The sequence below is a fragment of the Gasterosteus aculeatus genome, chromosome 4 (assembly GCF_964276395.1).
Source record: "Gasterosteus aculeatus chromosome 4, fGasAcu3.hap1.1, whole genome shotgun sequence".
NCBI classification, from domain to species: domain Eukaryota; kingdom Metazoa; phylum Chordata; class Actinopteri; order Perciformes; family Gasterosteidae; genus Gasterosteus; species Gasterosteus aculeatus.
In genome coordinates, this window is record NC_135691.1 from 909,666 (window position 1) to 933,145 (window position 23,480).

The 23,480-nt window shown below is 47.7% G+C and overlaps 1 protein-coding gene and 1 long non-coding RNA gene across 7 annotated transcripts; one reads left to right on the forward strand and one right to left on the reverse strand.

The window, feature by feature from the left end:
* Positions 1 to 335: 335 nt before the first annotated feature.
* On the reverse strand, positions 336 to 21,172 carry rab28 (RAB28, member RAS oncogene family). 6 transcript variants are annotated; one of them, XM_078101663.1, is made up of 9 exons: positions 20,367 to 21,087; positions 16,657 to 16,753; positions 15,650 to 15,798; positions 14,317 to 14,405; positions 13,334 to 13,463; positions 3,785 to 3,888; positions 3,620 to 3,697; positions 1,948 to 2,049; positions 336 to 1,647 (listed from the first exon to the last, which is right to left on the reverse strand). In XM_078101663.1, the coding sequence occupies exons 1-8, from the start codon at positions 20,437 to 20,439 to the stop codon at positions 1,954 to 1,956; spliced, it is 816 nt and encodes a 271-aa protein (XP_077957789.1). In that variant the 5' UTR covers positions 20,440 to 21,087; the 3' UTR covers positions 336 to 1,647; positions 1,948 to 1,953. The 6 variants fall into 6 exon arrangements, with proteins under 6 accessions (XP_077957789.1, XP_040029957.1, XP_077957791.1 ...); XM_040174023.2 differs by lacking the exon at positions 15,650 to 15,798 and having other exon boundaries at positions 20,715 to 21,171; XM_078101665.1 differs by lacking the exon at positions 15,650 to 15,798.
* LOC120817870 (uncharacterized) lies at positions 20,608 to 22,843 on the forward strand. The gene is made up of 2 exons (XR_005712028.2): positions 20,608 to 22,153; positions 22,243 to 22,843. It is a non-coding gene; the product is annotated as an uncharacterized LOC120817870 (long non-coding RNA).
* The last annotated feature ends 637 nt before the right edge of the window (positions 22,844 to 23,480 follow it).

Consider the following 23,480-nt stretch of genomic DNA (forward strand, 5'->3'; position numbering starts at 1 on the left):
GTAGGTACGGCCCCCGTTTGCCTCTAAACACACCGGCCGTTTCTGTGACATCGACTGAGAAGCAGTCGTGTGACGGCAGCAGAGATTAAAGTGATTCATTAATACGACTTACAACCATTTGTGAAGCCGCTTGTATCGTCTGTCCAGAGAGGATTTAGGGAAGATTTACTGAACAAAGACCAGGTGGCTCTTTCTCTCTGGGGGGGGGGGGGGCTCAAGTTTCAGTCCTTATGCTTAAATTTCAGCACATGCATCCTTAAGATGTGGTGCCCTCATCAGCTAAAGTGTTAAAGTCTGAGGAAAACCCACCCAAAAAATATCACACACAAATCCAGTATTTTTGCACGTTTCATTTCTTGTTTTCCAGGTAACATTTATATTTAGAAACACAAAACTCCTTGGAGCCAAATCCAGGTCAAACGTTTTGATCCTTCGTAAAACAAATGTGAACCTGAGTTGTGAAGTTTTTGTTCTTGAACATTGAATAATACAACAACGTATTCAAAATAAAAATACGAAAAGTATTTCGGGTTGAATATTGTTTTGACACAGTTCTAATTTCTTTGAATAAAAAGTTTCAATCTTCACCTACATGTATTTTTTGATATTTGCTGTATTATATTTTCCGGTTGCAGATGTTTTCAGATTCAATACATTGTTGCATATTTCAATGTATTCAAGAGCAAAAACTCAAACGATCAAAAGGTTTGACCTTCTCTCTAACGTGTACATTCTTCTTTTTCTTCTTTCCATGATCAGAATTTACAGCATCATTTCTAATACATGAAAGCAGCTTAGAAATGGAGCTTTTATTGTACAAATACATCTTACCAGATATTCGGTAGGTTGATAACACATTGAATCAAGGTGTAGAAACTAGACCTGGTTAAACTAACCGGTGAAGCATCAAACCTCTGCGCTGAATGAGGCTTCATGTAGAGACCTCTGATAAAACTTCTACTTCCTCCAACACTTGGAGCACACAGCATCTCCACGTCCTCTAACTCCTACGATGTGAAGATGTGGCGCTCCATCATCAAGGTCCCACGAAGACTACAAAAAACATCTAGACAACGATTCACTGTTTACTCACTCACATGATCTAAATATAAAATGACAATATGGATTTAATATCGTAAAATGTAATCATATTAATGTAAAATAACAGAAGACAGTCGAAGTCACAGCGCCGCTAATCTGCTAATTGAACAAAGAGACGTTTCGGTCACTTAAGATCAGTGTGTGTGTGTGAATTTGAGAAGTGTAGTTGTGTTATGTTTAAAAATATACTTCATTATATCTGATGGTTAAAACAAATACCTCCAATAGTAACGGCAGAGCAAAATAAACGTATGTATAAAATATATGTTTCAGTGATTATAGTTGTTGTCTTTCGTAGTTTGTATTTAAGGTGAATCACAGAAAGAAAACAATAGCTGCGCGTGAACTTGAAGAAGAGTAAAATACGGACGTTTGCTTGTTAAGAAATCTTTCCCCCCCAACACCGCCCTGACACACCAACACCGACGGAGGCCGCTGACTCGCTGCAGGGGGTCACTGCACCACGCACATGGAGCTGCGGGGGGGGTTGGGCGTCCGGGCGGCGGCGTCCTGACTGTAGTTCACGATGTCGGCCTTCACCACGCGCTGAAACACGAAGAAGTCGTTTGAAGAAGAAGGACCGTGTGCAAACGGAGGAGTCCAACGTGCTTTACATATACTATACAGACTAACAAATATAAATAAATCAAGTTTTACTTCATTAAACATCTCACAGACAGTTAGCTTAGCATAAAGACTGGAATCGGGTCAACTAGCTGTCAATAAGTACGTTGAACTCAGAGAAAAGGGGATCTGTTTCTATTGGACTCAAGGATGAAACTAAACATCTAGCTGGACTCCTACATTCACTACAAAGCTTCTAGCATCGAACACGTGAGATCTCACTGTGAACTATTGGACAGAACATATTTTGCTTTGCTGGTTGAGGTCTTGTCTAATTGGGCCTTCGTCCTGCGGGTAGTTCACCAGCTCAGCCTTCACAATCATCTGAGCAGGTTCAACACGGCAGGAAAGCAGAAAGACAAAAGAAGGAGAGAAACAGGGAGGCAGACATGGAGGAGGACGATTAGAGCGCGAGGACTGGAACCCGAAGTAGACGAGGAATGACGAGAGAAACATGGCGACAGCGATGCACACAAAAAGAAGCCGAGTCAACGGGCAGCGATAGAAACCGTTGTGACTCTAAATTAAACTGTGAATATAAAAATCACACGTGATGGAAAAGGGATTAAGCATCATTTCCGTTACTGTTTAATCTGTTATTTCTTCCATCTAATCACGGATCAAATGGATGAAAAGGGTCAATTTCCCGAAGCCCCTTCAGAATCAATCAATGCTCCGGTTGGTCACCAGCCAATAGCAGAGCAGCAGGCGGAATAACAGGCCCTGGTTGGCTGTCTGATTAACGAGCCGACGACGCCGGGCTTGGCTATCTGATCCAGCAGACAGGGGACCATGACGGAGGGGGGCCGCCAGGCAGATGTAATACCGCCAGAGGTCACGACCCCGTGTTCAGCTCTCTCGCTGATAACGAGGCTTGGCGGCCTCGCAGGCCAGACGAGCAGCGCGAGCGTCCTGCTTCAAGCCCAGAGCGCCAAATCACGTCGGCTCCCTTATGAGATGAGAGGAACAACTGAACAATGAAATCTGAGAGCAACTGCTTCATCTTACAAAGCAAACAACTAATTGATCAATCAGTGATCATTTCTATTGTTGACTCTAACGTATTGATGACAGAAGCCATCGAGTCGGTGAAATACTGCCGGCTGAGCTCGCATAGCGTTTATATCCATCAATACGTTTGGATGTGAATGAAGAGCTGACTCGGCTGGATTAAAGCACTTTGCTGCATTGACGGAGCTGTGCAGGGGGGGGGAGGGGAGGGAGGGAGGCGGGGGAGGGTCCAGCAGACAGCTCCATTAGTCGATGGCCATTTGCAGTTAGACGGCGGCCGTGTTGGTGATGGGGGGGGGGGAGAAGACGGAGGGCTTGAGAATTTGGCCGGTCTGTCTCTTACATGCTCTCCCTTCTCTGGGGGTCCTGACCTCTCGGTAGCCCCCAGGCTCATCAACCACTACCCAGCCAGTGTGGCTCCAGGCAGTCATATCAGCCCCAGGATTAATGCCTCTGGGGGAGGCGACCTTGTAAATCCTCCAGCTGCCACTATTGGGCCCGTTGGTCCGGCTGGCAAGTCGAAGCCGTTTCAGCCCAAAACGTTGGAAGATAAACCAAATAAATCGGACGGACAACGTGCCTTTAACCTCCCACGTCACGCGTCACCGTGCTCGTCGTGGGTCTACTGACGGACGGCCGGTGTCGTGGCAGGTAGATGGTCATGGGGGGGGGGGGGGGGGAGACGCAACCAACTCGTGTTTACACAACAGATGTCCCTTACAGTGGGGGAGGCCTGCGTCGAGCGAACACCCTCGCTGTGACCCCGTCAGATTGAGGCGGAACATAACACGTACTTTCACCCGTTTAACAATCGACCACACAGTCAAGAAAAGACTCAGAGGAGGAATGTGCTGCGTGGTTTAAAGGCCTCGATGAGGCTCACCTGCGACTGCTCGATTTCAGCTTTATTCAGCTTCACACCCAGAATCTCAGCAGCCACCCTCTGGAAACAAAGGTAGACCTGCAGAAAGAGAAGGAAAACAAGTTAAGTTCCCTCGTGCGTCCCGCTGTCAGGGCACCGCGTTGAACCGGTAAGCAGAGCACTGACCGAGTCGCCCGTCTTGGCCGACACGAACTGACTGACGAGGCCGTTCTCTTGGCAGAACCGCTGGTGTTTGTCAGCCTTCACCGTCCTCATGTGCTCCATGTCGACTGTGGACGAAACGCAGCGTGACGGGTGAGAAAACGGGTCGATTTATAAGGTGGGTGAGCAGCACTCTGGCAGGGTTAACCGTCACGCATCTGAACATAAACACAACAGATAACTGTTTACACTCGAGTTAAGATGGAGGGGATCTGCCTAGTGTACGACCACTGGCACGGGGAAACAAAGCGTAATTCACTTGTTATGTTGCTTTCAAGCTGTCGCTTTCATTGTTTAATCTCTGCAGGGCGTCATTCCAGAGGGTTCCGGAGGTGGAACCACAGCTGGATGCGACACGTTCCTCAGTGTAAGCCTATAGCTGGACCCCGAAGCCACAGACCTCCATTTGACCCGGAACAGACAAACCTCCCAGCTCTGGAGAAATGTTTAAGGTACGATGCGTCTTCAGGCTACTTTCCCAGTGAGAAAGAGCTTTAAGGTGCGAGAACTGGGACTGTCACCGTCACGCTGATTTACAGTGAGCACACAATGACTTCCTTTTAGCCATCCGACTCCCGTGCAGTGATACCGTGCGTCTCTCTTTCCTCCCTATGGGGTCATGCTGGGGTCGCTGAGGAAGGTCACCTGGGGGTCCTCCCGCTGAAAGCAATAGCGTGCCTCTTCATTTCTGGCTTTGTGCGCGAGGCGGCCACGCCCGGTATCTGTGGCAGCTGGAGGAGGTCAGGCTACTGTACGGTGTCGCCTTCCTCCCGTCCCGACTCCTGCTCTTTGTGTCACCTTTCATTGATCTCAAGGATTTCCCCTGTTCTCATGCGTGTGTGTGTGTGTGTGTGTGTGTGTGTGTGTGTGCATGTGTGTGTGTGTGTGTGTGAGCGTGTGTGTGTGCACGTGTATGTGTGTGCACGTGTATGTGTGTGTGTGAGCGTGTGTGTGTGCACGTGTGTGTGTGCAAGTGTATGTGTGTATGTGTGCACGTGTGTGTGTGCATGTATGTGTGTGTGAGTGTATGTGTGCACGTGTGTGCATGTGTATGTGTGTATGTGTGTGTGTGCATGTGCGTGTGTGCATGTGTATGTATATGTGTGTATATGTATATGTGTGTGTGTGTATATGTGTGTATGTGTGTCCGTGCATGTGTGCGTGTGTGTGCGTGTGTATATGTGTGTGTGCGTGTACGTGTGTGTACGTGTGTGTGTGTGTGTGTGCATGTGTATGTATATGTGTGTGTATGTATATGTGTGTGTGTGTATATGTGTGTGTGCGTGTGTGTGTATGTGTGTATGTGTGTCCGTGCATGTGTGCGTGTGTGTGCATGTGTATGTATATGTGTGTGTGCATGTGTATATGTGTGTGTACGTGTGTGTGTGTGTGTACGTGTGTGTGTATATGTGTGTGTGTGCATGTGCATGTGTGTGTGTGGGGGTTAAAGCCAGAAGCGCAGAGAGAGGCCGATAACGCAGCGAGATAGAAATGTAAACAGTGCACTAACCTTTATCATTAATATCTCAGTAAGTCTTATGACCCAGAAAAAGTTAAAGGCCCACATGGTGGAACGAAAGGAACATTTCAGACTAGAATGAATATGACCATCATAAGTGACATATAAACACCAGGGAAGACGCTCCTACGGCTACTCAGTGCGCCGAGGACGCCGCGTCTCGGCCTGCGCGTAAACACAGCCGTCTCATAGGCGTCAGCAGCTTATTGATTTCAGTCATTAACAGCGGAGGAACCCCGCATGCTACTACAAGTAAACACCACTAATCCTTTGGATCCTGCACACTTGGGAAAGGTTATCAATCATGTGTCACAGTCAGATTAGCCAACATTAACACAGCGCTCAGGAGCTGAGGAAGGCACGTTACTGGAGGAGAAAAAGAGCTTTCTACAGCCTGCATGAGGGGACCATCAGCAATATAAGGAGAATATAAGGACAATATGTAATTCTGTTACGTCGTAAAAAATGCAGCTGACGTCATTGGTTTGCATGGAAGGTTAAAGCAGTTCATATAATAAAGTTACAGCTGATGTTGACGCGTACAAAGCATTTGAAAATGTTGATTTAAGCTGGTTACAGCAATGAAAATGGTGGTATTTTCAGTTTGATGGTAATTTAACATTGCGTTTAAATGCCAATTGAAGTGTAAACAATGACAGCATTTTAGTTTTGGTTCATTTATTTGATTTCACTTAAAGTTGCGCCACAGATAGTTTAAGTGTGTGCTGTTTGGGTTACGCTCGCTTGCTATGTAAGCAGTGACAGCAGTTGAATTATCAGTTGAAGTACTTGAGCTGTCGGTTGAAGAGTAAAAACAAGATGAAGTCAGTTGATGTTTAACGGCTGCAGATCGGAAACACGAGCACATTGTTCTTCCTCGTGGTCGTTGAGTTTGCAAATGTTCAGATTTCCTTTTTTCTCCTCAACACTTGCAGCCCAGAAACAACAATCTACAACGCCAGGACCACTTTAGAGACCAGATGATATGAAAGAAACATAAATATACCTATACGTGTATATGTGGGTCACCAAGAAGCACTACGGAGCCCTACCCGGCCCCCGGTCGGGAACCAGCACTCCGGCGGCCCACGTGGTCCCACTAGAGAAGGCGGTGCAGCATGTGGCATCAGTCTGCGTGAAACCAACACAAGACTAATCCCACCGTTTTAGTGTTTTTCTCCATTTGTCTCCCTAATGTACCCATTTCTACTTATCAGGTCAAAGCAATCTTCCTGCCATGATCTGGTTTCCCTCCGTTTCTGTCAAACTGTACATCAGCGTAAGAATCCCTCGGAAGTGACCGCAGAACTGACGTAAACTGTTTAGGCGTGCGAGCGCGTGGAGATAGTGGAAGGGATCATCACTCGCACAGAGCGACGGCTCTTCTCTGGTCACCGTCCGTGTTTATTTAAAAGGGAATTACAAGACAACACTCACAGATTCATATCTGCCGGATGAGTTCGGCTTTTACCGTGAATACTAACTTTGTCATTGTGGTCACCAATTAGATGAATGAGAACAAAACCAAATGAGGAGGAAGGAGGAAGGAGTTGGTGTCTGTGTGCATGTCGACAATCTGCTCTCCGGTTTATCCAGAAACCACACAGACTGAGTAAGAGCAATATTAGGAACAAGGCTTTAAACCAATGCTGGTTATATACAACTTTCCCTTAAAAGAAGAGAGACCAAAAGCATCAACACAAGAACGATTTATTAAATTATTAACATGAGTCACTTGAGGCCATGTTTGCAGTCGTGCGTTCTGTGCACATTTTAAAGTGCGGCATTAGAAAAGCTCATTTCCATTTCTATGAAACAGCAAAGAAATTGACACCCGCTTGGGTTTTTGTCACACGATTAAGTGCCACACAGATCAGCTGTTTCTGCTGTCACTCCAATCCAATCAGACCCCTGAGGGCCCGTACGGCGCACGCAGGTCGGGTGAACGAGTGACTGGACTCGTTTCCGGTTTGCAAACTTCACTTCTTCTCTTCAGCCACGTGTTGCCTGTAGTGCAAACTACTCGTTTATTCACTCAAAGCACAATACAGGCTCCACAACTGCGATCCCTGTTATTTGTTGTATATTATGGTTTCAGAAACCTGGATTAGGCCTCCACCTTGTTTACTCAGGAGGGGTTTGGTGGAGAAATGAAAAAAACACACGATCAGAAGCCTTAACCGGGTTTAATGATGTAAACGTAAAGAGGTCAAAACACCAATGTGCATGTAAACCCACTCATGCAACCTTCGAGGGAAGAGATAACACATTCCTCCTCCCGAGGATGGGTGGTGCTACAGCCTCTCGTGGAGGCTAACGGAAGCTAACGTTATGTAGACATAGCGTACAGTAGGTTGCAGGACGTAATGACTCTTTGTCCATGTTTTTGTAACTTGGGGAAGTCAAGTGACAGACCAGCGCGTGACACTACGCATCACTGCCTCCAGCGTCGCACCTCGCGTTCTTTCCTCCATAAAAATGGGAAAAGTTACACCTCAACCAAAAAGGGCACTGGCAAAGAGGCGCTGCATTTCCACACACACACACACGTGATATTGTAATGGACACGGTAACAAGCCCGATGAGAATGATGTGAGAAGTCAGGGATGGATTTTTTTTTTTTTTTTCTTCAAAAGTTCAGCAACACGCGTTGTGAAAACAATAAGCTAACAGCTCCATGTTGGCTGAGCAGCTTGAGGTGCTGCAGGGCCGCGCGTGATCCTCAGCGGGCTTCTTAAAGCCACGCTGTGATAACAGACACCTCCGCACTGTTCTGCTGCTGCGAGCAGCAGCCACAGACTTTGCTCGACATAACACAGTTAATTGCCGACAGACACATTTTAAACTAAACAGCAGTTGTGTGAGTGTGCGCTGAGGGCGGAATGTGTGAACTTTGTGTGTGTGTGTGTGTGTGTGTGTGTGTGTGTTGTCAGAGACTCGGGGCTCTGAGGGGTCAAATCACATTAAGTGAAAGTTACAGGGTTGAGCCCAATCAACCCCCCGGGGAGCCGCTTTCACTGCCAACGTGACGCCACGCGGCGGTGAGGGCAGCGATCATCGGGCCGAGTCACACTGAGGAAGCTACTCAGGGGCTTCGAATGGGTCAAATAACGTCAGATCCTCATCCATCGGTGTTTGGAATATTGTTCTCTTTATATCGCCGACCCGAAGGTGAAGGAAAGACGAGCCGGCCACCGAGACACTTCACCACGAGTGGTGGAGTGAGCTGGAGAATATTCCTGTGAGCTTAATTGCATGAGACGTTTTATTGACCCGTAACATTCTGGTACAAGATATTAGGAACCCTTTACTGCATTAAAAAGTCACTGTAAGGAATCATTCTGGGTGATGCATTTTGATCCTTTACACCACGGGCTCATAAAACCTTAGAAATATGAAGTCTGGGCTTGTATTAAACATATTAAAAATACATATTAAACACATGTACGTATTGTACACCATAATGTAAATACTATAACAATAACTACTTTTCCCCTAAAAAAGTGCCCAGTTTCTTTTCATATTTTCATATCAGTGTCACAGAGAAGAGTGGAGGTTATTTAAAGACACTTTGCAGTCACTCAGAAGTCAAGTGACTTTCATTAAACATTCTACATTTGGTTTACAGTTGAGGCGATGTTCGCTTCCTCAGCATCGAAATGTAAAAATCAAAGTATTTAAAATATTTCATCAATGCGGATCGCATCCTGTACTGCTATTGATGACCTTTACTGACTCGATCTAAGAGGAGTAACTGGAGATGAGTATCGGCGGATTGAAGGTCATATTATCACGGCTCCTGTGGGTGAGGACAGACAGACGAAGTGCTGTTGGTCGGCTGGTGTCGTGGAGGTGAGCGGGGCCCGTGCAGGAGTCCTCGCGGGACTCCCCACAGACACAGAGCGCTCTTTGTGCCGCGGCGCCCCCCCCCCCCCCCCCCCCCCCCCGGCCCCGGTGGCCTGGAACGGGCCGGGACCGTCGGGGGACTCGCTTTCCACCGGGTCAGAAGTGTTCTGTCGACAGCTCATTGATCACAGCTCATCTTGTCACCCGATCGCTGCTCGTGAAACGCCGCGCAGACGCGCGCACGCGCCCACGCGCTTCAACAGATACTTCAACTGAAGCTCCACAGCTTCAGTAAGACGCGGCCGAGGGCAACGGGCTGCCAGGCCTGGTGAAAGCGAACAAACGGCCACACAAGGCGCTGCTTCCAGAGGCCGTGTCCTCCTGTCGCTGTTAGACCAAGTGCACTTTTATGGGCGAGCAGTAATAATTCCACGGAGCCCAGGGGAGCCTTTGGAAGTGTACACATGACATCACCGTATGTCTATTCAGAATTATAAAGTCTTCCTAGGAGCATGTTAGAATTCAGGCCACAGCGGTGGACGTTAACGTGGAAAGTGAGTTCTGCCTGAGCAAACATCGAACGAGTTAAAACTCTGAAGCAGGAAAAGGGTGAAAAAAAAGAGAAAAAGACAGTGACGTAATATTTCACACCAGAAAAAAAAAGGGAAAAAACAGTGTTGATATTTCGCAGACATTTATCAAACACGCCTGTGGATCCAGATCAATCGCTTATTTACCCAACCCCGTGTCAGCAAGGCCCCTTCCAGGAATTCCTCCATATCAATGTTGTGAAGCAGAGGAATAAAGTAAAGCCTGAGCGTGATGAGGGTTCCAGGCTGCGCTCGGGTCAGGTGGCTAAGCTGTGCTGTGCGACTCAAATGGCCCGTGACTTACCACACAAGAAGGTATGCAAAGACTGATCATCTACTGCATGTGCAACAATATTTGCTTTATGGATGGCTAAAACGAATGAGGACTTTCCATGTTCCGACAGGCATGAGAATGGAGAGAGATGAGTGTCGGGACCAGAGCCGGGTCGGACAGTTGGTTCACGAAGCACCGGAGGCGTCGCTCTGTGTGGGAAGGAGCACCATCAGCGTCCCAAGGAAGCATTTCTAGATGGACGGCGATTTTACACTGACTTACACAGCTGGAATCCTTCACCCATCCCTCCTGTAACCCGAATCTCTACTTCCCACCTTCTCCAGACGAACCCGCAGAGAGACAATGTGATACACATGTCCGTTCTGACCCTTCACCTTTCGTAAAATGTGAAGAGAACAGGAAGCGCTGGATTCGGAGTAAACTGTAAACATTCCACATCTTTAGCGGAGCGTTCCCCCGGGCCTGGCGAGGTCTCCACGTTGTATATATAATGTTTTACAGTGTCGGACCTGTGGTCGCGCTGGCCCACGGCGCAAAGCAGACACTGCTGACGTGTTCGTCCTCTCGATCTGGGGAGGGGCGAGGGTGCCGAGTAAGAGCACTGGGCTTTTGTCCCACCACATGTCTATTGTGGCTGAACCTTTCCCTCGGGGGCAATTAGGACCTTTTAGTTTGTTGTAAGAGGACCTAAGTACGAGTGGGTCGAGCCAGCAAAAACATTTTTGAGCTAAACCAAAAACAGAAGCGCATTGAGCCGCTGGGCGCTCCTGGACTTCTGAGCATCTCTCTATTAAGAACTGTGCAGGCCTGCACTGAACAGACAGGAACTGTGGCAGCTTTACAGCGGCAGGGAGGCGACGGGGGAGCGAGGGGGTGGGGGGGGGTTGAAGGCCACCCGAGGCCCCACCAAGACGGCAAACAAGTCAAGGTGGCAAGGCCACGCTTCACCGGGACGGAGTTGGGGGGAGATCCGCGGTTCACTTTAGCTCTCACACGGGGGGAGGGCGACGGCAGATCCGCCGCCGTGCAGAGAGCAAACACAACGGAGACACGGAGCCAATGAAAAGACATCCCTGTACGCAAAGAGTGTCCACGGGTGTGTCATTGAGAGAGTCCCTGTTTGCACATTGGGGGAAAATGAATGTGAGAGAGAGACGACACGAGGAAGGGACGGAATGGAGTGAGAGGAAACCCAGCACACAAACACGTTTCCCATGGCGCGCCTCGGAGGACCTCTGAGCGGAGAGCCATGAGTGATGAGGAGGGGTTAAGAGAACTGAACCCATTTAAGTCACCCAAATAAGGGCTGTGCCATCCGTGATGGATGCCGTGGGGTTCCTGAGGGAGAGAGCGCTGGCGATGGGAAGGGGGAGGTGGGAGGGCCAGCGGGGGTCCTGCGATCTCCACTTAGAAAAACAAATTGGTTTGATAAACGACGCAGACTTAATGTCCACGGAGACATACGTGAAACTAACGTGGAGCAGTAATTCAATGAGGATATCTGGACGACTACACATAAAGAGATGCAAGATATGGATCATCCGTCAAGACGCAGCTAAGCTATTTGTCGCTTGGAGTCCTTTCAAAATACACAGCACTTATTAGTCCACTAAGTAGAGGAACCACGGTTCCTGCAGAGAGGCTGCTGCGTTACAGAGCGCAGCATTCCTCCGTCTTCTCCTGCGAGCCCCCGTTCCTCTGTGAGCGTCTTCATGCACTCGCATGAATAATAAAAACATTTCATTGGCTTCCTCCCTGAATTGTTACAGGTGGGGCGCTTCTTTAACACGAGGCCCCGGGCGGCGCGCTGCTCTAACAGGCGCACTTAACCCCCCCGAAGAAAGGGAGGGTTGTTCCCAGCAGTGACCCGGCTCAGGAGGACCGGCCCATCGGCTGCGTCCCGTAACTCTACCTGCAGGCCGTTTAAACTCGGTGTATTCGGCAGCGCGTGAACTAATACTACGAGACAAACACGTGGTGTCCAACAAAATAAAACTCTTACAGCGCTTTTATTACACGGATAAAAACCTTCAGCTGCTCCAAAGTAAGTAAGAGACTTCAGCTCGTCCAACTGGACACACTAACAATGTCCCCGAAGACGAGCCCCCACAAAGACATAAATGTGTGTTTTTACAAGCTCCCTGTTATGTCTGTGCTTCTATTTTGGTCGTCGCAAACATGTTGCCTCTCGGCATCATGGGAAGAACGCTGCGTGTTCAGACGCTCAGTGTTCGTTTGAGACAAAATGCTACGTGAAATCTCGAAAACTCTAGAACGCTAATTTAATTCTCTTTAAGATCCGTGAAAAACAGCAGTCCATGCGAGGCCGAGGGATTCGTGAGGTCTCGCGGCGTAATTGATTACCCCTGGTGGGGCAATCGGTGTGTGATTTTCTTTTTTCAGCCGCTATAGGAACGGAAACAGACGGGCCGCTCTCAGCAGCGGAGCCGATGCAGGAGGACGAGTGTGTGAGTGGCGGGATGAGGCCCGACAGCGGGATGACACACTCACCCGTACGGCCCGGAGCTAGCCTAAATACAGAGGCGCCCGGCGCTAAAGCCGGGGCATTAGGAAATGCCGCGAGATGCAGAGAGAATCTGCTGGAGACGGGCGAATTAAAGCGTGACCTGTGGTCCCCGTTGAGTAACATTAGCGAGAGCTTCCTGTGCGCAGGCCGTTCATCATCGCCCAGGAAGGTGGACAGTCGCCGCTGCGCACACACCGACGCCTCGCTCTGCAAAAACACGGCGGCGGCCGTGACTGCACATCTGTCAAGGGGATGTTTAAAAAGAGTCGTCATTATTAGTCTTTATTCGGGGGGGCTGATAGGAGGAGACCCGTCTGGTTAACGTCCAGTTCCTTTCCTTAACCAACGAGCCGGGGCAGGAGCGCTGGGGGGGGGGGGCAGCCGGGTACTGACGGGGAGGGAAAGGCCGGGCTCAGATAAGCGGTGCCCTGGGCCCGTCGGTCTGGGGATCTTAAATCATCCCCGGTCACTCCCCAGAGTTCACAAACGTCGGCATTCCCATCGCTAGAGAAGCCGGCGCTCTTATCAAGTGTCTTATCACAGCGATCGGTTATCTGGGGCTCCAACAAACACGCCGCCACCATCAAACACTCCCTCCCCCCACACACAAGAGCAAAAATGGGTCAGGGGGAAATTAATAGAGAAAGGAGAGCCTGGTCTAATTTGCAGCCGTTTCCAACCTTCTGCATTGAAACCAGGACGTGTGTTTGCGTGTTCATGTACGAGTACTTCTCACTTTTATTCCCGATCAGCGAAACAACCGGCTGGATCTCAGATTCCTCGTTGGCCTTCTTCACCATGCTGAACCAGTCCTCCAGGTTCTCAAAGCTCTGGTGGTTGGTGATGTCGTAAACCAGCAGAACCCCCTGCATTGGAAAACATAAACACGTCCTCAGTTTCGATCCCCGGATGCGAGTACGCGGCTTTGTTCCTCGTTTCCGTTTGAGCGAGAGTTGTACTGAGGGAGCAAAGGAACAGTAGGTGGCACTGCACCGCTTCCTAGAGAACCTGAGGTACCTTCTGTCTTACTCCGAACTGGTAACTCGTGCGTGGAACATGATTGGGTTCTGTGAGAATCGGCGCAGAGCAGAGGTACGTTCCGGAGCCGCACATCGGACGCAAGCTGAGCTCTTCTTCTACTGAGAGACGCACCGCGACTGCAGCGGAGCGCGCTGCGCTCTGATGCTCTGACGGTTACTGCCGGTAACGACAGGAGGTTCCGCGCCACGCTCGCCGGGAACCGAGCCGCCCCGGGCCGGGAGGTGACGGCGAGGGGCGACGAGAAAGACGGTCAATTGAAGCAGAAAACACGCCACGCGCACTACGCTTCTACACATGACAGTGAATGGATCAGTTAGTGGCACCTTTCTAATGTAGTTACTCACTAATACTGCGTATAACGGAATAATGCGGTGAGTTTTAAAGCTCTATATGATGTGGCTGCAGAGGGACTGTGGCTCTGAACGACACGGCTGTAATAATAAGCTCAAGATGCACCGACACTACAAATGAACTCTTCTCATGCTGATGATGTTACTTCTTTATACTCATATACGGCGGTTCATTTCTAAATTTACACATATGTTATCCCTCCTGAAAACACTGGTCAGACATTCTTGTATTGCTTTATGGAGGAGGAATAAAATAATTAAGTGCAGAAAACCAATGAGGAAGACGTCTTTAATCTGTGTGTGTGTGTGTGTGTGTGTGTCACCTTACATGAGCTCCATATATATATTTATCCAGCATTTTCCCGCCTAACGTTTGGCCTCCAATGTCCCACACCTGCAGCGTCACGTTCAAGTTGCCTACAGAGCAGAAGAGAGATAGAAACACATTCGGCTGACAAGGAGGCGTCGATGTTTCAAAGGCTGAAAATCTTCTGCTTAACAATGACATTTCAAAAAGAGCAAAAGAAAACTGATGATATTACCACGTTTTCCTTTATATTTCTCCAGCTATAAGTGTTTTGGGGGAGCGAAGCCCACGTTGCTGATACACATCCGGTGACCCGCCCTCATATCAAAGGAGACAACGTACAATTAACCTCTAAATGACACGATTCTCAATAGAGTGGAAGAAAGAAAGAGCGACATGTATTTGCCCGTGAAGAGCCGTTTGCACGTTGCCGAATCCCAAGGTGGGACGGGGAGGAGAACTATGCGCTGTGGAGGAAATAATGAAACCCAAAACGAGAGGAAAGGACGACTCTCGTCCCCGTGCCTACGGAAAGACAACGAAGGAGGGATGAAACGGCCGAGAGGGAGAGAGAGAAAAAGACAAATCCAAACAAGCATTTTCTTCCTCTGGAAAATGAAAGGGGCGGTTGAAAGAAAGAGGAGGCCACAGGCGGCGAGGAGTTCATGGCGGTGTGATGAGGCCGAGCCTGTGGACACGGACGGACGACTCAACCGCTTCAGAAGAGGGAGGAAACGCTGATGTTCACAGTCACTACTCGTAGACTATACAGGGTGACTAACGCTTTCCCCCAGAGCGCCATCCCTCCCTCGAAGATCCACGCTTACTCAACACTTTTCTGCTCACAGCGATATTAGCAATGATGACAATTAAAACCCGCGACAGTAATAAAACTGCATGGGGACAGTCGCCCGTTGAGCACGGTGGAAGCGAACGCGGACGGAGCGGATGTATCTGGTGGACCTCCGGTCGATCCTCGCCGCCGTGGCGGAGACATCTGGAGGAGGTATTGTTGTAAAAAGCACACGCACACAGAGGAGGCCGTTGTGCGCCAGGCGGCCTCGCCTCACCTCTCCCAGCGTCGGAAAAATGTACATTAAGTTTGACAAGCTGGGCCTTCATGGTGAGAGGGGCCGACGCTGGCTGCTGCAAAAGACCCTTACAGCCCCACGGAGACCCGGAGAGAGCGCCGGTACGCGGCAGGGTGGGGGACCACCCAGCTCGCGGAGGCACCCTCCTCTTCATCAGCTCATCAACACCCAATTCCCCAGAAAACGGGCCGTTTAACAGCTCCGCTGTTGTTGCTGCCCCGTCAAACAAAGGCTGCAGTGCAGAGCGCAGGGAGAGAACTTACTGGAAGGAGAAGTCAGACGTGGAACAGCCTTTGTCTGAGTTTGCGTTGGGACGTTACGGGCCGGCCCGAGCTTACGGCTGGCTCTTTTCACCCTGACTCCACCACAGCATTTTTGGGGGTTTAGTTCTCCTAAATCTCGTAAGCTGAAACTGACACAAAATCAAAATAGTCTCCCCCGGCCAACTCACCAATCAGCATAGCTTTTACTTTTAGCACTTCATTTGCTCAATGTTGTTTTATTAGCAATGAAAGAATGGATCCACTTTGCAGATTTCTGGAGCTTCGGCCTCGGCATGTTTTTAGAAATGCAATTTAAAACGCTGAGAATCCCCATTTCACATGGTAGGAAGTCAAAATGGAGTGCCTTCGTCTAAATATAGCATCAGTCAATAAACATGTATTTTACAGACCTACGGGGGATCCAGCATGTGGCTTCATTTCTGAGGGGTTTAACATAAACAAACAGGAAGATGCATGTTTTATGTGGTCCAGGACAACGATCGGTTGAACTTGGGGGATCAGCGATATGGATATAAAATGTTAATGTGTTTACCCGGTACGCCGCCCACAGAATTATGAGCACGTCGCGCCCGTTCGGACATAAGCTGTCCATTGGCCGCGTGCAGCAGAAAAAAAGAGGGTTGTGTTTGCTCTGGAGAGAAGAGCTTTCAGTGTGAATAAGCCTGAGAAGTGGCAGACTCTCTACAATGAGGAGCTACCAGAAAAGACACATTCAGCTAACCCGAAGAACAAATATGAGAAAATATGTAAAATAAAACGCACCAAAAAGTGACGGCGGGACAACAGACCTCTTTGTTAATATTCTGGATCTGTTTAATATGGATAATGTAAAGTGGACATGAACGTCCAAACCTCAAAGTTGATATTAGAGTACAAGTGCAACTAGAACCTGGACACTGAATTGACAAGTTAACGTGCTTGTGCAAGACGCGTGTCCGGGTCTCGAGACAAGCGAGCGCTCCCAGAAGATGGTGAAGGTGTCTCACCTGGAAGGCTTATTCTCTTCAGAAAGAAATCCAGGCCGATGGTTTGTTTGTACTGCTTCCCGAAGGCCTCCTGTGCAAACCTGGTGACGAGTGATGTCTGAAACAGAGAGACAAAGACGCTCTGCAGCAATCAGCAGCACTGAAAGGTGTCAAAGCCAAAACCAGTTTTTAAAGAAAATGCCATGAAGATAAAGGCAGAAAGCTCAATTCAGTGAACAGGTAATATTCATTCGATATGTGTGCATTACATTAAAAAACAAGGCAAAAATGCAAGATGCTGCAAAACTCCATCCAGAGAAAATATGCAGCGTATTAAAGAACTTCCTGAAAAAGTAACATTTTTGTGCAGAGCCGAAGTAGAAAAACTTTGATTTAATTTACACTGACCAGATGCCAAAGTAAGCTTTTTACAGTATTCCAGTTAATATTTAAAGAAATAAAAGGGTATCGTATCCTATAAGAACACGTCCACACAGCACAGTTCTTATGTGACCTGCAGGACGTTCATTTCAAATTACAAATCCATTTAAAGCCCTTTGAAAGCTTTGTGATTGACAGAGGGCTGCGCTGATGTAACTGCCTGCCGCCTCGCTACTCAGACACGGTTGTGACAGTGAAAATCAATGGGAATTACAAAAACAGGTGTCAGAGTACGACACGTCTGCAGACCGCAGACCCAATGATTGCCACAAATTACAGAACCTCCATCACTGTCACTGTGTGTGAGGAGCGCGGCGCTCTCCTGAAGGCCATGGGAACTCACAGCGCCGGCTCGACGGGCCAAGTTAAATTCATTTTGATGGATGAGGACAGTGTTGGATGTCTATTAGCTATCTTTAGAGCGGCGTTCTTACACAAACACGACAGAAGTGAAGCGATGGGATTCCCTGAGTGTCCATGTGGCAGCAAATGCGTTTTAATGTGTACTTGCCGGGTCACAGGATTTAAAACTAAATTCTTTTTTTCAATCCACTGAGCTTGTGTCCGTGTCGACCTCCATTCCTCCTCAGGAAGTGTAGCTTTACCCACATCTTCTTCAAGTAAATACAAATACTGTCTTTAGGTACGGATTCCACATTGTAGATGCCACCGTAGTGTTTATACAAGCTTGATGATCATTGGATAAAATAATTTAATTTAACCTATTAAATGTTCCATCCAATCCTTAGCCGGTGATTTTATTACTTAACATTAACTTGGAAACGCAGGCTAATCGGTAACCTAGGAACTAACCCACCGACCTGTTGAGTCTCACGTCACGCGCTGACGAGTGACTGGAGGTGACTGACGCAACAAGGAGAAAATCGCCTCTTCGAGTCGCCCCAACAATCACTGACAACACAGGAATAACAGGCCCGGACAGCAGAAATGTGTTCCACATGCTGCCGTTGGCCGAGACGGCCATTTGTCTTGGCTCTCCAGTCGCTCGGCGTAGCGCTTTTTTTTTTTTCCAACGTACAATTGAAAGTAAGCAGCGAACGTAAAAAGCTGGCGCAATCCCGACACCCAAACACAACAGCACAGAGTCAACAACGATGCCGGGAATTGGGGGAGGTTTCCTGAAACAAGAAACCGGGAGAGTTGCGGAAAGAAAACATGGCGAGCCGACCGTGTCGGCGTGATGCAACTCAGCGGAGAGATGCAGGGCGTTTTTGGAGCGTTGCATCAAAAGCAGCTCTTCATTCTGCTTCGACAGCTGAGGCGGATATAAATGTTGCAGGAGTGTGACAGTAAACAACGCTGCTGGGAAGCAGCACCAGCATCTGCACCTAAAGCTCTTTTTTACACGCCAAATATTCAGAAAAACTCAGTGGCTTCCAACTCCGGGTTAAAAAAAATAGACCTTTGTGTGAATCGGGCCCAGCAGCTACGCGCCTGGCTAAATGTGAGACTCCAGATTTGAAAAACATCTCGCTCAGGTGGACGAGCCGTCCAACATCTCCGTATATTTCTCAATGGACAACCGACCGCAAGCAAAAATACCACCGAAACGGCTGTCCAAGAAAAACTGATCCAATTGCAATTTGCTCAGCAAATTGACATTAATAAGGGGGGGAAACGGCATTCAAGATGTCAGTCAGTGGTGCCTACTCAAAATGGGGGGGCAGGGCTGCCGTTTTCTCCCCCAGAACAGACAAGCAGGTAAGTCATTCAGACAGTGACGAGCTGACACCTGGCAGCGGGGCGGAGGGGGGTTATTAATGTAGCGTATCTACTGGGAACTGAGTTGTGTGTGTTCTCGGCCCCCCGCCCCCCCCCAAAAAAGAAAAAGTCCACTCTCCAGAATGAGGACATTCATTTTTCCCGTTGGCTCTCTCCATTACTGCCACATTCATTCTCTTTCTGGCGGGGGGAGAGTGAGCGTAGGTACCGAAGGGGACGCGTAGCGGAAAAGCACTTGACGCCTCGCGATGCAGTGAAGAAGAACCGAGGCTGCAAACGACAGTGAGCAGGAAACTGTTGTGGATGTAAACTGGGCCTTTACACAACGTCATACTGAACGCGGCAGCACATCTGGAGGGGATGGGGGGGTCTGGAAGCTTGTGTAGATTTAGCAGAGACTTGACAAAAGGTACAAATAATCCAGTGCCTTCACAAATTATTATTTGTCATTTTTTCCGACCGAATGAAAAAATACAAACATTTCTCACCAGACTTTTCTTAAATGGGGCCCAACGAGGGTCCTCGGCCGGGAGGACGGAGGCGTACTGATGGAAAACAACCACGAGCAGCCGGCCGAGACTCCGTCCTCCTCCGTGCGTTTTACTTCAAAATATACGGAACGTTCGGCACTCTCAACCGTCCGGTTAGTCAAAACTGTTCAGGACGCACTTTATTTGAAAAAACTACTACAAAAGGTCGCGACCCGAACCCGGATAAGCGGTTGAAGATGAGATGAGAAAAATGTGTTGATGTCATCCGTTTTTCTCCACATTTACCTTGTTGTTTAATTAAAAGTTAGCTAATCTAGTTAGGCTCATTTTAATGGGCTAGTTTGAAGAGAATGACAGTAAAAATAATAACAGAAAAATAACAATATGATATCTTCAAAGTGCGCAGTGTCTAATCTCTCAGTTAAAGTAAAACAGCGCCAGCGCGTAACCAACAACCGTGTTCTACAGCACACGCAACATTAATGAAAGATTTAAATTCATAATGTTTTCTCTGAGAAGGAATCAAAACTACAGAGAACTTTTAAAAACGAATAGAACTTTAGCAAAAAATGTGTTGATTTTCATTTTGCCCGGGAGAAGTTTTTGTACTCGCAACTGTTTTTTTTCATTTGAATAATCTCCAACAATAAACTAACCCTCTAAAACTCAGCCAGGTTCATTTTAATCATCACAACAACAATTTTGTACAAAGTTAAAGTAATATGCGTTCACAGAAATGTGCTAATTGTGTAAACTAACTGTTTACACAACTTAAATGTGTATAAATAAATTGGCTAGTAAAGTTAGACAATACAAAGGAAATAGTCCCATTTGCATCTATACGAAATCAGGCCTGTTTGTCCCCATCGTCTCTGTCCTTTGTCTCCATGTCGGACACAACCAACCGACCTATAGAATAAAACATAGCAAGTCCTTTACATAATTATTAACACACATACAACATGTATGTGTGACTAATCACTAAACAACGTTAAACCAACACGGTGTCGTTTAGTTATCGGTGTCATCGGCGCTTCAGTGCAGGACACTATTTACGTGCGCAGCTTGTCTCCTCGATGTTGGACACGACGACACGACGACCTCCATCACGTCCGATCACGCGTTTCATGTCCTAACGTCACGTCATGACGAAGCTGACCAAATGCCCGCCGATGCCTCCGCGTCGGGCCGTCGTGCTGCGGCCGTCGGCCCTGGGTGTTGTTAGCTTTCAGCTAACGAGGCTACGTGGGCGTCGGTCGCCATGGTGACGGAGAGAAGCGCGAGCCCGGTGAACGACGGGACCCGGAGAGGCGCTGCGGCCGGTTCGGACGCTCAGGCTCGGGCTCGTGTTCCTCCCCCCGGTGACCCGGCGGGGGACCGCGACGGGACCGCGACGGGGCTCACCTTGCCGCACGCGCCGTCCCCGATCACTACCATCTTAAGCTGGCGGTCCTGGCTGTCCTCCTCCGAGTCCGACATGGCGCGCAACCCGCTCGGCTGGGTCCCCCGCAGAGAACGCGGCTGGTCCGGCGTCACCAGTCAGGCTGCCGAGAGACGGATTAGAGCCGCGCAGAGACGGGGGCCAGAGGCAGGCGCCATTTTGACTGCGGTGACGTAGCGCTGCGGCTCGGCTCGCCTCGGCTCGGCCCGGTCCACGCGGGCACGCGCTCTTCTGCAGCGGCACCCCGCTGTCGGGCTCGACGGGAGGCGCCCGGTACCGACTGTCACGCCGCGGGGCTCCTTCGGTTCACGCAGGTTCACGGAGCTCTCCGCCTTCACGGGAAACGTTCCGGAGGGGAAACCCGTTGACCGGCGGCGTGGTGGCGTCCTGTGACGCGCTGCCGTTGCCGTGGTAACAGAGGTCAGAGGGTGACGATAAAAACGTGCACAACCAACACTCCTTACATCCTTTTCACTTTGCTGCTGTGGTTCCTTACTTTTGTCTCCAGTAACATTTACAAATACAGTATAATTCACTTTTTAATAAATACGATGCATTTGCAGTGTACCAAGATATTAACCCAGGCACAACGTTAACATACTACTACAAAAAATAATATATATATATATATATATATATATATATATATATATATATATATATATATATATATATATATATATATTTATATATGTCTATATATATGTCTGTATATGTATATATGTCTGTATATATATATATATATATATATATATATATATATATATATATATATATGTCTGTATATGTATATATATATATATATATATATTCAGATATTAATCAGCACCAATTTCAATACCATGCAATTTTCTCTAATTTATTTTATTTATTTTAATTTTATTTCATATATTTCCAATCATCGATTTATGTTTCTTTTGTCATTTATTTCTGTCCCTATTTAATATATTTACTGGAGGTTGAAGAGGAAGGTGCATGGATGGAAAGGGTGGAAATGTAGATGGAGGAAGATGTCCAACCTCGGCTGAAGAGCCTCCTCCACCTTTCTGTTGCGGTAACGCATCTGGCAGGAAAAGCCCTGTGTAGATCTTCTCCTCCTTCCTTTTCCCACCTTCTCATGCTGCTCTTTGTTTTTCATCTCCTTCTCGGACACTTCTTATTTTCTCCGACTTGTCCTGTTGATCCTCCATCTGTTTGCCAAAGAAGCCGGTCCTGCTCTTCTCCTTCTTCTTCATCATTTTTAGATCCTCCAGGACCGTCTTCGCGTCCGGCACCTGTTTGAATCCGGCCAGGCCTCCTCACTCTGGAGGAATTCATTTGCTGCTCAGCTTGTGTGTGGTGTGAGCTCCTCGCAGACTTCCCTTTGCCTTGATGAGATCCAGGATGGAAGTGTCCCTAGCGGGTCTGTTTCTCCACCCGCTCACCTTCTTCTGTCAGTCAGCCCTGTTGTTTCAGGTGCAGGTCTTCGCTGATCTTCTCCTCCAATTTCAGTGTCCTTTTGATGGATCTGTTCGTCCAACTGATTCACCTTCCATGGCACTCTGCTCTCACTCTGGCTGTGGACTGCTTGCACGTCTTCTGCAGGGACTGTTTCTTAAATTTCTCCACGTTGCCTGGCTGCATTTTCTAAATGTAGAAGGCAACGTTAGCACCAAGAACCATTTTCACAGCATGCACTTTTCATCATGGCTTTTGTGGATGCCTCTCTTAAAAACTGAATTAACTGAATTTAAAGCTGCAGGGCATGGACAATTCAGTTCTAAACTTACGTTCTTTATTTTGAGCTAAACACTCATACTTTTAACCCCATCTCTTGTAATTGAAATTAGAAGATTTATTAGTATTTATTTTTTTCTAATTAGTCCAATTAAATATGAAAACTTATATAGCCTAAATATTGTTCAGCTATTATTTAATTGAACTTTCTTAGTTTGATTTGTCAGTTGTTGACTACATGCAGAGGTTCATATAACTGCTACTTCAATAATTATAGCATTAAATCACAGCCATGACAATACTTTGATGTTCCAGACCTTGACGTTATCTTGTTAAATTCTAATTAAATACCGCAAATTTTGAAGTTCATTCCCCACATGGAGTGTGTGTGTGTGTGTGTGTGTGTGTGTGTGTGTGTGTGTGTGTGTGTGTGTGTGTGTGTGTGTGTGTGAAATAACGTATTGCAAATATTCAAACAGCCTCCAGAACGTGCAAACATTACAACACTTGACAAACCAGGTGATGCTTTGACTATGAAGGAAAATCGTCTTGTCTACACTTTCAGGCGGTGACTTTCCGTAAGAGGGACACGTTGGGGACAGATTTGAGCAGGTGGGATTATATTGGCTGTTTTTTAATCAAGTAAAAATGGAAGCCGCGCCCCATGAAGCTTTGTGTAAATAGTTGTCACTAAGGTCTTCAGATCGCATTGCCCACGTTTGATGCAGATCTGATTTTCTTAAGAGGAGTTTGATGAAGAATTGCAAGAAATTGACAGAAATAAAAGGAAAAATCACATAATATTCAAAATGGCCGACTCCCCTTCAAATTTTGGTCAGGGGTTTATTTTTAATTTGACAAGTTATACAATTCAGCGTCAAACGTAAATCTATTTTACAGATTAGGATTAGGAGTATACATTTTTATTATACTGTATAATTACTTATTACATCTATGCGTGAATCCATTTTGACTATTTATATAGTGTACACCTGACTGACACTATACTCTTG

Bases quoted from the DNA above. Each gene is read 5' to 3' on its own strand.
- rab28 (XM_078101663.1), bottom strand. From the start codon at position 20,439: ATGAAACGCGTGATCGGACGTGATGGAGGTCGTCGTGTCGTCGTGTCC. The intron at 16,754-20,366 runs GTAAATAGTGTC...TCTCTGTTTCAG, and splicing joins CGAGGAGACAAGCTGCGCAC to ACATCACTCGTCACCAGGTT. The intron at 3,889-13,333 runs GTGAGAAGTACT...TTTCGTCCACAG, and splicing joins TTCGCTGATCGGGAATAAAA to TCGACATGGAGCACATGAGG.